At 41.2% G+C, this 16925-nt stretch overlaps 1 protein-coding gene across 5 annotated transcripts in view; it reads left to right on the forward strand.

Annotated features, from left to right (window-relative positions):
- CNKSR3 (CNKSR family member 3) overlaps positions 1 to 16925 on the forward strand; it is a 102685-nt gene that overhangs the window by 70790 nt on the left and 14970 nt on the right. For all 5 annotated transcript variants that reach the window (XM_055087429.1, XM_055087432.1, XM_024122478.3 and 2 more), the window contains exons 3-8: positions 775 to 977; positions 1492 to 1579; positions 6859 to 6900; positions 9440 to 9559; positions 11829 to 11888; positions 16698 to 16766. In XM_055087429.1, the coding sequence (XP_054943404.1) occupies positions 775 to 977; positions 1492 to 1579; positions 6859 to 6900; positions 9440 to 9559; positions 11829 to 11888; positions 16698 to 16766 (582 nt within the window). The remainder of the gene's footprint in view (positions 1 to 774; positions 978 to 1491; positions 1580 to 6858; positions 6901 to 9439; positions 9560 to 11828; positions 11889 to 16697; positions 16767 to 16925) is intronic.

The raw sequence follows: 16925 nt of genomic DNA on the forward strand, positions 1-16925 counted from the left end.
ATTGTTCAGAAAGAACGGAGGTTAGAAGCTCACAAGATGCAAATGACCTTCCAGGTGAATTGATGTTTAGTCAGTGCTGTTCTGTTTCTGTGTGACTTTTATCTGATGGAAATTCCTCCATTCAATGACTGCTTTACGTCTGCTGTCCTGGAAATGCAGTCATGAGTAATACACACAGAGCCCAGCTCTCGCAGACCTTGCATCCGACTTAGAAAGACAGCAGTGAAACAAGGTGGTTCAGAGATGACAGAGGTGATGGCTAGAGAGTGACCTCAGGAGGTACTTGGCAGTGTCTGGAGACATTTTTGTTTGTCACAACTGGGGACCCGATGCTACTGGTATCTAACGAGTAGAGACCAGCTAAACATTCTGCCATCTGCAGGAATCCCACCCCCCAACCCAAACAAACGATGATTAGGCTTTAAATGTCACTAGGGCCCAGGTTGAGAAACTGCTCCAGATGGTCCTGGAAGCCTTGAAGAGGAGGGGACATTTGGGCTAATTAGGATGTGATAGGAAAGAGCTGTCCATGCCAACCTTTGTGGGAGGAGAATTTCGGGAAGAGAAACTAGCAAGAACAAAGTCCCTGAGGCAAGAGGAACAGAGGCAAGGCTGGTGTGGCCCATGTGGGTGAGATCAACAGTGTGGGCAAATCATGTAGGGTTTTGTGGCTGACATAGGAGTTATTCAGGTAACTCAGTGGGTTTTTGGTTATTATGAGAGTTTGGACATTGTTGATTGTTTTGAATTTTTCCCTTTGATTTTGTTTTCCAGAATTATGGCCTTGAAACTGACAATATGAAGAACTTGGTTCTGAAACTGCGAGCATCTTCCCACAATTTACAGAATTACATAAGCAGCCGGAGAAAAAGTCCAGCCTATGATGGGAACACCTCCCACAAGCCCCCCAATGAGTTCCTGACTTCTGTGGTGGAGCTCATAGGCGCCGCCAAGGCCTTGTTAGCTTGGCTGGACCGGTAAATGATGGGTGTGCTTTACTGTCCTGTAAGAGGAGGGTCTGAGATGCATAGAAGTTGGTATTTTGCCTGACGAAGAGGAACCTTTATCCCTTTCTTGCCCTTGCCATTGGACCTGTCCAGGAGTTTGGGGTCAGTGGTCCATTTTAGGGTCCCTTTGGAAGTTCCTGAGGTGAATAGCAGGAACAAATTAACCTCACCTTAGAGAAGAGTTAAAGTTGAGTTTTACTGAGGTTAAACATTACTGATTATTTGTTTGTATGAAGGCTGTTAGTTGACTTTTGAAGGGGTGTTCATTCTCTTGGCTCATTTTTGGATGTGTTTTTATCTAGAACTTCTCTGTCTCTGTTCTATTCAGATTCCTATTTTGTGTGTTACTTGAGAGGAAACAGTTACATAACAATTTAAACCAGCCTGTTGTGTAGCTGTGCTTGTTAACACACAGTGTGGGATCCCAGTGGGTTCATCCTCTCCACTTTTTTTTTTTATAAAGACAATTTTCGTTGCTTTCTAGGGCTCCATTTACAGGGATCACTGATTTCTCAATAACGAAGAACAAAATCATTCAGCTTTGCTTGGACCTGACCACTACAGTCCAGAAGGTCAGTACATCACTGGTGTTTTCTAAAAGTTTTTTTTCCCTTTTCCTTTTCTTCAAAGGGTTTACATGCAGGTATGAAGTACCATTCTTTCTTTCTCCCCCTTTATCCCCCCATCAGAGCTGGGGAGAGATGAAGGGCTTTAAGTTAGATGAATTTACAGATAGTTTCTGTGAAAAATGACCAGTGACCTTTACATCAAAGATTACCTTCTTTTGCTTTAAAATAGTTGAGCTAATAGCCCTGTACCTTCTCTAAAATGTTAGAGCACTTAATTTTTTAAAAATAGATATTCTGGAGTAACTACATTTCACCATAATCTTTGTTCTGAGTATGTTGCTGTATCTGCTTATTAATTTTCTTTTCATTTTGACCTCTGGTGGTTAGGTTAGGTTTACCAGTCAGGAGGAGCTTGGTGGTGATTCAGTAACAGACAGCCCCCAAACCTCAGCAGTTTATTCCTGGATTATCTATATCCAAATGGGTCAGATGAGGGATCTGCTTCAGCTCGCCTCACTTCAGGTTGTAGGCTGACAGAACAACCAGTATCTTATGTTGTTTGTCTCTGGGGCAGAGGTACAGAGAACCTGGGTGATTCTCACACTGACAAATGTTCTGGTTTGGAAGTGACACGTCAGTTTCACACACAGCTCATTTGCCAGACCTTCGCATCTTAGTGAAGGCCAGGAAGATATTAACTGGCATGTAGCAGACTGTTGTAAAATTATTTTTGAATTGAGTTGAGGCCATAAAATGTAAGGAAGAACTTGTTCTTTTTTCACATCTCACTAGGTTTGAAAATTCTGCAATTGCACATTTGTTTCCACTGCTGATTTGGCAAAAAGTAAAGAACATCCTTTCCTCAGTTCTAACCATGCCATAAAATAGATGCAGTTCTGAAAAGCTGTGTGCTTTCTGTCTGTTCCCGGAACATGAAGAGTGAAGTTTGGCTGTTGTTTAAGGTCCAGTCCTGAGCAGCCCTTGAACTTGAGGCACGTGGGACTTCATCATTATGCTTTTGAGGCCATGTTCTTAGGAAAACGCTCAGAGCAGTAAAGTGGCTCTGAGTTTCAGCTCTTTTTTTATGGTACATAAAAATAATTTTGACAGAAAGAGTCTGATACCAATCACGGTGCGTTCATCATGTAGCCACCGGGTCCTGGCATTTGCGGTAGAGGCTGCCGAGGGGTACAGATCCCACTCTTACCCCTGTTTACTGGGGCCGCATGATGCCTGGCCCGTGGTTCATGATACTTTTTAAATGTGTGTTTAAACGAATGAGATAATGCTTTTGACAAATACGCTGTTGGGAATTTGTCGCTTATCAGGAAAAATTTAACCCAAACTTAAGGGACACAACAGGTGTTGTTTCTATTTGTGTTTATTTTTTGTTTTTGTTTTCCCTTTGGTGCTCATTGAGCGTATGCTTCAGAGACAGACAGCTATGGGTTCAAATCCTACCTCTACCATTACTTAGCCCTTAGTGACATTGGACAAGTCACTTCAAACTTATGAGTCTCAATTTTCTTATCTGTAAAATGGGAATACTAACAGTTACCTTACCAGATGATTTGCTGGAATTTCTACAAGTTATTGTGGAGTAAGAAAAAAGGGGAAAAAAGTGTAAGAGGAAGACAAATGGTGACCAAAAAATTTTTAAATGTGTGTATATATGTATTTGTAATATGCAGTACATCTGAAAACCTATATACAAAGGAATTTGGGCAATTTGGAAGAAGAGTTGGGTTTACTTTGGCTGGGAGAAAAGTGGGGAGAGAATGTAGGAGGCAAAAGCCAAAGAACAGAAAACACTTATTCATTTACAAAAAGCATGTATGTGACCACATTTACTTATTCATGCAAAATTAGATCTAGAGAATTAGTACAGAATATTTAAAAAATAGTAATACCTACCTCAAAAGATTATGAAGATTAAATAAGATATATGTATAGCACAGTGCCTACTTCAGAAATAATAGCCTATAGTAGGAAATATAAAAATCTTTTCTGGTACTGCGTTTCTGGAGCCGAACTTGATGGCTTAAGAAGAAGACAAAGTTAACAAACATGTTGGGATTTCTGGTACTTTTTAGTTTATTTAAATTTGAACCATTTTTAAGGATTAAGACTGGCAATGTGTAAATATCTATGGGAATGTCATTTTATGAACTTAGTTTGAAAAACATGTTTAGCTCTTGACGGACGTGTGTTTTCTGTAGTAATTGGAGGACGTAGTCGCTTTGGCAAGTAGTAAAATTTGTGTGCACAGCTGAAGGATGAGTGGAATGTCTTTTTCCACGTGTGGTGTCGTGGCAGCGGCAAGGCTGAATCTGCCAGGGGTTTCACACCCTCTCACAACTGCGAGAAGTGCAGTTTTTCTCCAGACTTCTTGGCAAAAGATCTTTTGACTCTTTGGGAAGAAACCTGCCTTTTCCATTTATTGCTTTGTTTTTCCTGGGGAATTGAAGGAATAAAAGCTGCGTCTCTCTATTTCTGGTGACGAGGAACGTGTTCTCCTAGAGTCTTTATTCTCTGTGCCCCTGTGTGTGAAGAAGACAGGCATTTGTTTGTCGCTCTTCTTCTTTCTCTGTTCCACATACTACCACACTCCCCTCCTCTTTCTTGTTACTTTCTCTGCATCCTTCCCTCTGATGACAGTGTGTGCCTCTCCAGATTGGAAGGATAAACAGTTGTTGTTTTCTTCCTCCGTAAGAAAATGGCACTCTTCTTCTTCTTCTTTGTGCTACTTAACTTTTTTTCTTTCCTTTTTGTAGTTGAAGTATAGTTAATTCACCATGTTGTGTTAGTTTCAGGTATATAGCAAAGTGATTCATTTACATCCCACGCTGAGTCCATGGATAGACCTTCTATCCAGTTTTCAGGCTGTAATTTCAGGTGAAGTCTCCTGGTGGGAAGGGATTCTCATCTCTTTCTTTAATCTGTCCTCCTGAAGTTGCGAGGGCATGAAAACTGGCAGGAGACAACATGGCAGTGGCAGATGCTGGGTTCCAGTGTAGGAAGAAATGCTGAGCAGTAGAGAGCCCAGAAAAACGGAATGGAGAGAAAGCATGCCATCCAGCAGAGGAGGGAAGGTCAGGAGACCATTTATTGGGAGCTGGTTGGGTCTCAGGTGTGGACTGTCTGCCTGACGTGTTATCTCGTTGAATTCTCAACAGTTCTCTGAGGCAGGTTTTATCATCCTCACTTTACAGAGAAGGAAACTTAGCTATGCAGAGGTTAAAGCCATCTCCCAAGACTCCTCAGTTAGTAAGAGAGTAGAATAAGGAAGAGCGGCGGAGAAGGGGCAGCTGAGAGCTGCCCTGGCTGGGTCTCTGCCAGGTTGATTGGCCTGAGTCTGCTGATCCGGGTGAGCAAGGAAGGTGACAAAGTTCCGGCCTGCTGTCGGGATCACGAAGGGCTGACTTGGTTCCAGTTCTTCTTTTTTCCGTTCTGTTGCCTTCATGCCAAATAGCATGAAGTCAGGTCTGCAGCTGCTTCCTCCCGGTAGGAATGGGTGTGGGAACCCACGTTCACGGGGGCGGAAGGTAAAAAGCGGCGCTTTCACACGCTGCCTTGGAGAGTTCACCGAGACAGGCGCGCTCCTCTGCCACCGGCTCCATCACCACAGGAGCCCATTTTCTCGGTGGCTTCTCGGATCCGTCAAGGAATCAAGTTTGAGGGACCATGAGGTCACACATGCACCTTGATGCTTGGGCCCTGGTGTATGGGCAGGAGCTCTCTGCCTGTGGGTGATTACCTCCTGAGGATGACAGCCCTCGTATCATTTGGGATGTGTAGTGAAAAATCATAAGCACAAATCACTAGTTTTATTTCTAGCACGAGACTGTGTAAGTACTCTGTTTTGCTAAAGTTGACATTTATTTGAGAATTCTGTCCTTCGGATGGTGTGAGTAGGAGAGGGGCCGTCACAGTAGTTGATGGTTTAGTTCCATGCACAAGATGGAGGACGAAAAGCACATTTTTGAACTGTAATCATTCATATTTTACAGCAGTTGCTCCTGGAGTTTGAATTTATATCAGATTCACACATGCAAAAATACATTCCTAAATTTCCTTTTTTTAAGTGTTTTCTCACCAGGCTGCTCTTTTCCTGAGAGTCTGTGTAAGTCAGTAGAGTGACTATTATTTCCCACACTTTTACCTAGTAGAGAAAATTTAAAAACCTTTTAAGAAGAAGGCACCTAACATCTGATTATAAAATCACATAGGGTAGAATATCATACATTTTTAGCCCTACCCCCAGTGGCAGTAAAATATGACCTAAAATGACATCTTGATTGAAGTGAACATATCTTTGTCTGATAAATCCAACAGAGTTGATCAGTATCCTTCCTGGACATAACATAATTCGCATTTTCCTTAGGGTGCCCCAGTTTGGGATTTACTGAACGGTGCCAGATAAACTGTCAAGAATCTCCTTGATCTCCCTCTTCTTCTGCATGCACTCTGCCATGTTGATTGAAATCTGCTGTAGGTACGCTTCAGAAGGTTAACTGAGAGTTTCACACTGGCAGTTTCACTTTGGCTGCTTTTCGACAGGACAGTGGTTATTCCTGTAATCAGCTAACTGGGTTCATAGGGTTCTGAGTCTTTTGTTCTTAAGCTGAGTAAACAGTGCTTTGCATTCCAGCCCATTCTTTAATGTCATCAATAGCATACCTCAAGACCACTTTTCTGGCAGCGTGTTAATGAACGTTTTGTTGAATGCTTTTCATCTATTAAGGACTGAAATATCTGATTTAATCTCACTGGTGCTTGAAATAAACTCTGTGGCTAAGTTTACTCAAGGCCTTATTTGAAAGCTATTCTTATGGGCAGGCCCAGAGCTGAAGACTCCAGGCTTGTTGGCCCAGTGCTGGCTCAGCCTGGGGTCACATTTGAGGGTCATTGTCAACTTTCTTGCGCTCTGACTTCTGGCTTCCTACTCTCTGTACAGTCTGGATAATAGGTGGATTTTCAGTTCTGGTGATTTTTGTAGGCTTTCTGATTAAATAATTGGTCAGATGGGTTCCTTGGATGATGAGTATCCTGGGTCAGGAGAGATTGAAATCGTAGGAGGAGTCAAATGTCAGCTCCTTTCCTGCTCTGCCCTCTTCTCCCATCCAGGTCTCTCCTCCAGATGGTCCAGGACTACTCAGGCTGCAGGGTGGGAGGTGTGTCAGGGACCTCCTTGGACCCCAGGAAATATCTAGTGAGCTAAACCAACGGTTTCTGAAAGTTTTTAGCTCTTAGAGTTTTCATTTTCTTCTTTCTTCCTTTAGGATTGCCTTGTAGCAGAAATGGAGGATAAAGTTTTGGCTGTAGTAAGTATACCTTCTAAAAGTTACAGTAAAATTCCTTTTCCCAAAACAGTGGGAATCACATGAATTAAAAAGTAAATGTACTGTGGCTAATTATTTCAGGATACGCTTCGAAATATCGGCTTTTGGGATATGAGTCTGTTAATTTAGGTGGAAAAGGAAGAATAAAAGTTATTTAACAATAAGACCAACTCCTGTGAAAATTCCTGTGCTTAAATTGGGTATATTGGGGTCTCTGCTTTCCTTCTTTTCCCCTGCTCTGAACCCTTCATCAGGGTACAATTGTACTTAAATTACTAACTAGCCTGTTAATCAGGGTTAAACTGATGTGCAAATTTCACTTTAGGACCATTTTGTTTAAAAAAAAAAATCTTGGCAAAAACCTTATGATAGAGGGGAGATGTACTGTGACTGTTTAAAGAGCATTCTGAAACTATTCATCATCGCTTCCTCCTTTTGACATAAGCCAGCCTGCGCTCTTTTGATAAGGCCTTCCTCCTACTGATGTTGGGGAATTTAGCAATGAAACTTCTATAAATATATTTTCCATAAATAGGGAGGCTAAACACATTGGAGGGATGTAAAAAGTGTCACTTCTTGGATTCTCCCCCTTGGGGGAAAAAAATCACTCTTTGGAATCTCCTGATTTCTTTAGTTGTTTAATTTTCAAAGGTTAGATGAATCTGATGGGGAGAAATAACCACACGTAGCCACAGTGATCTCTACACGGGGACCACTTAATAGGGATCCTCACGTCTCTACAGTTGTACCTGGTCAGTGTTTGGCGTTCAGACAATGTGAGCCATCACTAAAAAGATCATAGACCTAAATGGAAAACGCAAAACTATCAAATGCCTAGAAATAACAGGAGAACATCTTGGTGACCTCGGGTTTGGCAATGAGTTTTTAGATACAACACGAAAAGCGTGATCCATGAGAGAGAAATGGATTAGATAGACTGCATTAAAATGAAAAACACTGCCCCATCAATGCACTGAGAATGGAAAGACAAGCCACGGACAGGGAGAAACTGTTTTCCGAAACACATATCAGATAAAGGACTTGTAGCCAAAATACACAGAGAATTCTTAAAACTCAATATTAAGAAAACAGACAACCTAATTAAAAAGTGGACAAAAGAACCCAACAGACACCTCATGGAAAATGATATACAGCTGGCAGATAAGTATATGAAAAACATTCAACATCATGTTTCATTAGGAATTGCAAATTAAAGTAACAACAAGGTACCACTCTACACCTATCGGGATAACTATAATCCAACACATGACGGCACCAAATGTGGAGCAATAGGAACTCTTGTTCATTGCTGATAGGAAGGCAAAATGGTACAGCCACACTGGAAGACCCTGTGGCAGTTTTTTACAAAACTAAACATACTCTTACCCTACGATCCAGCAGTTGTACACCTAGGTATTTACCCAAGTGAAAGAAGCTTATATCACAAGAACCTTCACAGAACGTCATAGCAGCTTTAATCCTAACTGCCAAAACTTGGAAGTAGCCAAGATGTCCTGTAGGTGACTGGTAAACAAACTGGTACATCCAGACAATGGAATGTTATTCAGCACTAAAAAGAAATGAGCTATCAAGCCTTGAAAAGATATGGAGGAATCTTAAATGCATATGACTAAGTGAAAGAAGCCAATCTGGAAAGGCTACATACTGTACGATTCCAACTATATAGGATTCTGAAAAAGACAAACCTATAGAGACAGTGGGAAGGTGGGTGATTGCCAGGGGTTCATAGTAGGGGAGTGGGGACAGACAAGTAGGTAGAGCCGAGGGAATTTTTAGGGCAGTGAAACTCTTCTCCGTGATACTGTGGTTGTGAGTATATGACGTTATGCATTTGTGAAAACCCATAGAAATGTACGCCACAAAGGGTGAACCCTGCTGTAAACTACAGACCTTAGTTAACAATAATGTAACACTATTGGTTGATCAACTGTAACGCATGTACCACACTAATGCAAGATGTTAATCAAATCTTGTTATTATTAACTGTTATAATAATATAACTGTGTTGGAAACTGTGTTGGGGTAGGGAAGGAAGTATATAGAACTCTAATTTCTGCTCAGTTTTTCTCTAAAAACTGTTTAAAATATAAAATCTATTAAAAAAAAAAGGTGCAGGCAGAAGTATATATATATATTTTTTACCTTGTCCGTATTTGGTATGCAGAGAATGTGAGCATTCCCTAAAAAACCACACAGATGGCTGGGGAATACAGGATTCTTTAACTGCTGAAAGGGGGTTTCTGATCAGCCTGTGCGCTTCAGTGGTTATAAACGAGTTAATATAAAAGGTGCACTTTTTAAGCAAAGCTGAAGTAGTGGCATTATTGCCACACATTGCAGATATGGAACCCAAGTGCCGTGTGTTCACTGAGCAGTATTATCACAGTACTGTCACAACCAGAGCTAAAGATGATAGGTGACGTGCCTTAAAAAAAAAAATTCAGCCGGAGATAAACTTGGTTAATGATTGAACCTTCCCTGTTTGCCTCTCCGACTCTAGGTCAAGGTTTTAAATGGCATCTGTGATAAAACAATCCGATCTACCACGGATCCTGTTATGAGCCAGTGTGCATGTCTGGAAGAAGTCCACTTACCAAACATTAAACCTGGGGAAGGCTTGGTAAGAATTCTGACAACACTTGTTTATTTTCAAATAACATCATCATTTATTAAAGTTGGTGTGTATGTGTGTGTGTGTGTGTGTGTGTGTGTTTTTGTTTTTTTGTTTTTTTTTTGGGGGGGGGTACGCGGGCCTCTCACTGCTGTGGCCTCTCCCGTTGCGGAGCACAGGCTCCGGACGCGCAGGCTCAGCGGCCATGGCTCACGGGCCCAGCCGCTCCGCGGCATGTGGGATCTTCCCGGCCCGGGGCACGAACCCGCGTCCCCTGCATCGGCAGGCGGATTCTCAACCACTGCGCCACCAGGGAAGCCCTGTGTGTGTGTTTTTAAATTCCTTATCGCTTTCACTAGAATTCTGAATAGTAGAATTCAATTAGACTGTCTTCCATTATGTAGTTAGGAATTTGCCATCTTGAACTGTTGATAAGTTTTATGTCTTCAAAGTATAAAAATAAATACTGTTTTAAAACTATATACTCATATCTCGAAGGAATTGTCTTAACAGTTTTATTTTTAGGTCTTAGCAGTTCAAGGAGATAGAAAACATTTCCACAAAGGAAAGGTGGTCTCTGGGTATGAAACAACATCTGCTTTGAAGTCTCTGTTACCACTTAGGCTGAGAAGAGACTGGCTGGAAGAAATGATTCTTAAAAAAAAGTTCAGAAATGCTTTAGAAGTAATGTATGAGCTCTGTAATAACAGGCCCTGAGAATACATACAGGTAGATTCCTAGAGCAGCACCTAGGTACCTACATCTCCAATACCTAGCATGCAGCCGATATGGTTAATCTGCTGAAATTTAAGTGAGGAAACTGTGAGACCCATTGATGAGCTTAGAGGCTTTGAGTCAGAGAGTGTGGTTTAAATCCCAGCAGTCAAGTGACTTTACCTCTTTATGTGTCAATTTCCTCATCCGTCAAAAGTGAGTAATAATAATGATAATAACCCTCCCAGGGTCGTTGAATGTATTAAATTAGATGATGCATGCTGAGTGCCAGATGCTGGACGAATAGCACGTGTGCAGTAATTGGTGGCTGCAGCTACTGTGGCTGGTATTGATGAGGAGGAGGAGGACGGGGGTGGGGGGAGGGGGAGTGCCTAGTGTGTAGGTAGCTGTGGGAAGATATCGGGGAAGTGTCTGCTCTCAGATGGGAAAACAATAATCAACCAAATGTTGACAAGCCCACGTTCTTGGTAAGGAGAAATGTACATACCGAGACTGCTTGGCCTCAAAGTAAATGATGGCTTATGATGGAGTACACACAGGAGACTTCCTGGAGATGGGTTTATTCACGTATTGAAGCAGAGAACTGCCTCGCGTGGGCAGAAATGGAGTTGCCATTTCAGAAGGTAAAGTTATACACGCAAAGCTCTGGGAAGGAGGAGTACTGTGTGGAGGGGGAAGCCAGTGACTCTGCCGATGAAAGGGATGGGAAAGGAGCGGACAGGCAGACCCGTGCAGGTGTTAGTGTTGGATGAGATGCTCATTGCAGTGCGGTAGGTTGCTGAGCAGGGCAAGCTCACGGTCAAAATGACTTCTGAGGAGAATCTATGTTATTATCAATACAATATTGGTACCAGGGTGAGCAACTACTCTTTGCTCTGTTTACTTTTGCTCTTTCCCCACCTTATCAAAGTTGAATAAACCTTCTTTTTTATACATGCTGTGTCAAACTACAGACCTGTTTCCTCCACGCTAGGCATTCACCTCTGAGTTTGACTATCGGGCCTTTGAGGAAGGAGAGTATTAATCTATACGCGCCCCCCTTAAAATGCAAGAGTGCCTGTTTCTAATTTATTTCCTATGTTGTGTTACTTAACAGTCTTTGCTCATACATCCTGGTGTGGTTGTTAGTGGCTTGAATCAGTTACCGTGCAGGGACTGCTGAGACCAAATTAACTGAATATATTTATTGTGTCACTACACAGAGAAGTGGTCGGGAGAGGACCGGCCTTGTTTGAACTGCCTCATTCGTTCAACAGGTCTGAGAACATTCTTTCTGAGTCCCCAGAGTTAGACCAAAATTCTGTGCGCCTGGTACACAAATTATAATATCAAAGAGGTCTTGTTTCTGATTTCTTTCACCAGTATTTCGCCTTGGTTAATTCCCCTTCCTGCTCTGTGGATCTTGTTTTGCAACGATTCAGGAGACTGAAAAATGAGTGGTGTTCTGAAGGGACTGCCTTTAATGTTTTATAAGTTTACGTCTCACTTGCGGCTGTATTTCTAAATGTTGGAGTAATGCGTTAATATGTCTGACTCGCTCTAGGGCATGTACATCAAATCAACCTATGATGGATTGCACGTGATTACTGGAACCACAGAAAATGTAAGTGCTTATCCATTAAATGTAAAACCATTGTATGTTCAAACAGATTTGACGGAGTCCCTATACTTTCCATTTAAACGTGTGCGTGCTGTTCTATTGTATTATCTGTAGTGGGAGCAACGGTGCCTGTTTTGTTTATTTCTGTGGCTAGCATGCAGCTTATCCAATACATTGACTGTCGTCAGTGTATTATTTAAGTTGTCCTTTATTGCTCTCGTTCATACACCTTGCCCAGTTTTTACCGCCACCCTTGCGTTTATTACTATTATTATTATTTTTGCACCCTGAAAATGTTAACCCATAAATACAAAAAACAATGACCTCTTTGTTGTTGAGAATCCCTCTTATAAGAGCTGGAATTGGTGACCATATGTGTAAAATATAGTTTTTTTAAAAATGGAATTTATATGTGTCACCAGAGTGACTATTTTAGGATTTTTGCATGACAAAGATTCTTTTTATAGAGCTGTATTTCATAATATTTGCATGATATTGAAATTTAGTTTTCCTCCCCCCTAATCCTTTGAATAGAAAAAGCAGGGCTGCTTCTACTGAAAGGGACTTTGTACCCTGTTATCTTCCTTTTGAAAATTCTGCTACATGAAAGGTTTTTCTTTAGCCCCTCAAACATTTTGAATTTGTGAAAAGTAGAGCTAATTGAATACTTTCTTTATGCAACCTACAGTATGGCTAGCTTTTGAACGACATCGATATGAAGCTAGAAATGTCTGAAAAGCTTCCCTGCATCTGTGGAAAAGAAGCATGTGTCTATGGAATTAGTTACTATTTAATCAATTAAGACAAGAGGAAGTAATTCAAGAAACAGGAGACTTGGCAACTACTTTTCTAATCTGGTGGAAATATGTATCGGAGTTTCAGCTTCAGCTGCTAGGTCTGTTGATAAAATAAAATAGCACGATCTTTGATGAGGGTTTGTGACACCTACTTGATTTTTGTAACAAGAAAAAAATGGTGTCGCTTAAGGCAGTCAATGAGTTATAAATTAGTTGTGCAGTTCTGGGAGATGAATGAATAGAAGATGGTAGTGTCTTTAAGCATTCTTTGTTGAGCTCCACTGAGAATACACTGAGACCACTGGGAATTTTTATACCGCATCACCTAATAGGCAATAATGGCACAGGACGTTCTCCTTATAGGCTGGGGATGGTGCAAAAGAGAAAAAAAATCACAACAAATGCTCCTCCCTTATCCTTATCAGAGACTTTACATATTTTAGCTGAACCACAACGAGAACAGACTCATGTACCACTCAGTACATTCGGTGGCGGGGGGGTTGGATAGATTCAGAAGAATGGTGAATGTCGTTTCAGTTTTTAAGAGAGTTAAAGTTTTGTGTCTAGCAATTTGGTGATTGCATTAACAACCAGACCTGTGCAGTTCCAGACTCAATCTGGTCTTTGAATCAATTTCAATCTCGGGAGAACATGTAGAACACTATAATAGTATTACCAGAAGGCGCACAGATTTCTTCCTTTCACTGTCTACCCCTCTCCCTCACCTCCCCCCTCTGCCCCCCGCCGCCACTTTTAAGGATGAGAGAACTAAACAAAACTGCCTTTGAATCAAATGAAATGTCAAATGATACATTCTGTAGAATTCCTACCCGATCATAGAACTGGGTGAGAGATTCAGGGTTTACCCGGACGTGGTCCATCCTAGTGCTTCAGTACAGCATGGTAAACAAGTCATCCTAGAGAGAGGTGGTTTCCATCTTGTTAAAGATCAGAAAAGGGGGCTTCCCTGGTGGCACAGTGGTTGAGAGTCCACCTGCCGATGCAGGGGACACGGGTTCGCGCCCCGGTCCGGGAAGATCCCACATGCCTCGGAGCGGCTGGGCCCGTGAGCCATGGCCGCTGAGCCTGCGCGTCCGGAGCCTGTGCCCCGCAACGGGAGAGGCCACAACAGTGAGAGGCCCGCATAGAGCAAAAAAAAAAAAAGATCAGAAAAGGGAAAACTCGTCTTTTTCCATCTGGTAATCCACTTGAAAATGTCCTTCATTCTTTCAGTCAATCACCTTGTGTTCATTGTGTGTCTGGAATATGCCAGATACTTTCTAATTCATGTCGATGAAAGTGGGAAGTTAGGGAAGAGTCCACTTCTCAAGGGCTTGAGCTGGATATTTTACACTTAATGCTGGACATTTTACACTTAAATGACAGTAGAGAAATGCCAGCTCCAGGACAACTTTCTGGCTATCACTTAAGGTCGCTATGACTTAAGCGACCCTAAGTCAGAATGTTTTAATGCAAGTCTAGTGTTGGGGGGTGGTAGTGGACAGAGTTCCCAAACTGCATTCCCTCTATCTTGGACTCCAGGCTGAAGCAATGCCAGCAGGTCATCTCAGGCCTCCTGTCCACTTTTTTTGGTTTTTTTGGGAGGTTACCTGAGCAGCCAGGATCATTCCAAGGTGAGACTAACAGGATCTGGTGATTCTCTATCTTCTTTTTTGATGTTGTTCGAGACCTTGGCAGACGTCTTGATAGGGCCTCATGCGTACTCCTATTCCCCACCCCCAACATGAGTTGGGAAGTAGGTGAGCCTCTGAAGAATGGATGCAGTCTTCTCCAGGTCATCACTCTTCTGCGGCATACCAGAACAAGCATCATTTTTCAATAGTCCGGCACATGGTGAAGATAGGCAAGAGCTACTGCCCTAGGGAGAATTTTGGTTATCAGGCTCTCTCTTTACCAGTGTGCTGCCAAGCACAACTCTTAATCACTTGGTAGGATATTTGAGAAATGAATGGGAGAGGATCCTTAGGAAGGGAAGTCAGTTCAGGACACCGGGGCTTGTTTTTTAGATTGCAGATCTATAAACGGGGACTTCCTGGCCTCAGGGCCATCTTTGAGAAAGTGAAGCCCACCTTAGAAGAATCCCCAGCCAGGAAGATTAACTGGACTGGACTGATTACGATCAGACTTACTAAAGTTGATCTGTAACCATGGGTTAGGCATCTGACACCAGGGGCAAAAAGGAGCTTTGTTACATGCGTTTGTTTAAGAAGTGCTTCAGTAGAAAGAGATTTGAGACAAGCCATCTCCCTGTGGTACCCACGATGCTAGTCTCTCAGGTGAGGCACTGCTGGTTGTTATGGTAGCAGGTTAAATGCTTTCAAAAATAACTGTTATAGTTACCTGTGCCTTACGTTGGCCCTAGGTAAATCAAAGAGACTGTTTCTACAGTTTAACACTACTTGCTCATTTCATTTCTTTTTTTTCTCTCTCTCTCTCTCTTTTTTTTTTAAACTTGCTCATTTCTTGGTTGAGCCTATCAGAACAGCTGAGTGAGAAAATTCAGCAAGGGTGTCTTGAGTTTAGCTGCTGTCCCCATCACTGTGTTCAAAGGTGCTATTTTTAAAGGATGTTTGTAAATTGAAGATTCAGTCAGCTATGTAAGTCACAAAATAAAACACTCTGGCTTAGATAACATTTGATTATAATTTGAAATCAAAGTTTGATCCTTTCTTTCTCTTTTGATCATATGAGATATCTTTTTTTTTATAGTTCTGTTTTTATTTTATTCCATGCATTTGTTGTTTTTGCACTTAAATAATAATAATAATAGTAAACTTATACTTCTAGGAAGGATTAGACATTACTCTTATTCTAAAATATTTTTCAAATTTCATGTACAACTAAATGCCAAAATGTTTAAGTCTGGAAAATATATTAGTGAGAGAAAAAAATTTGAGATGAAATTATGGCACAGATTCCTTTTAAGATGAAATAATCACTTCAACATATAATTTGTCAGGGGAAAAATTTTAAGGTGCCACTTTAATTTAAAAAACCACATAATAAGCATAAAATTATATTCTGCATCTTTCACTTTACTATGTGTCCATAACACTGGACACATAGTAATTTGTTTAACACTGAATCTCAGTGTTCTCAAAACTCCATAAAATAAACCTAATGATATCTTACTTAGGCTTAGGTAAAGGTTGTTGGCAGAATTTTTTCTAACCATTTTCTAAAATCATCTGAAATATCTTAAACATAAAGAGTTTAGTTTGATTCAGTGAACCAGAAACTATGGGAAAATATTTGACAAATAGGTTACATCTATTTATGTGTCTGTACACACATATGTGGATGTATATATATTTGTATCAATATTTGCAAATTTGTAGCAAACTATTATTTGAGGGAAACAAAGCCTGGACTTTGTTTTGATACTGTGACAACACATGCACTTAGAATTCCACCTGAAAATGCAAAATTTTAAATTTTCTCTAAAGAAATATTTTCTATTGTCACTATCTTTCTATGTTAATAGCATTATGATAACAGGTAAAACAAGTTTAAGTAAAAGTGAGATTTAGTTTTAATAATTGCTTAAAAGGAAACGGTATGACAGAGGTACACTGATGATCTTTACACATTAAGCAGTTGGTCCACGTTAAGCAGTTGGTCAGCTTTTACAAGATTAATTTTGTTAGGGATATAGGTAAGTTTCATTTTAGATGAACCAGTGGCTTTGATCAGCCCATTATGTGGACAGTGTGTCCCACTCTTCACAATAGGTTAGATGAACCTTGGCTGTTCCAACTGACAGATTATCTGTTATAACAAACTGCTAATAAAAGAGAGAACACCAGTACCCACATGCCAAGTTCTACAGGCTGTGTACTTTGAGGGAACTCAAGTACACTGTGTAATGTTTCCTGAGAAGATTATATTTCCATTGCTCGTTTTCTGTAGAAAAAAGAAGGGAGAAGAAATAGAAGCAGAAAGAAGTAGAAGGTTTAAAAAATATGACAGGTCTCTCTCTGTTTTTTTCTAATAGTCTCCTGCAGACAGATCTCAGAAGATTCATGCTGGTGATGAAGTCATTCAGGTTAATCAGCAAACTGTGGTGAGTTTGTTCATTGAGACTTCCAACTTCATGTTCCCCTCTAGAACTTTTTTTTTTTTTGCTGTACGCGGGCCTCTCACTGTCGTGGCCTCTGCCGTTGCGGAGCACAGGCTCCGGACGCGCAGGCTCAGCGGCCACGGCTCACGGGCCCAGCCGCTC

The sequence above is a fragment of the Physeter macrocephalus genome, chromosome 10, assembly GCF_002837175.3.
Source record: "Physeter macrocephalus isolate SW-GA chromosome 10, ASM283717v5, whole genome shotgun sequence".
NCBI classification, from domain to species: Eukaryota; Metazoa; Chordata; class Mammalia; order Artiodactyla; family Physeteridae; genus Physeter; species Physeter macrocephalus.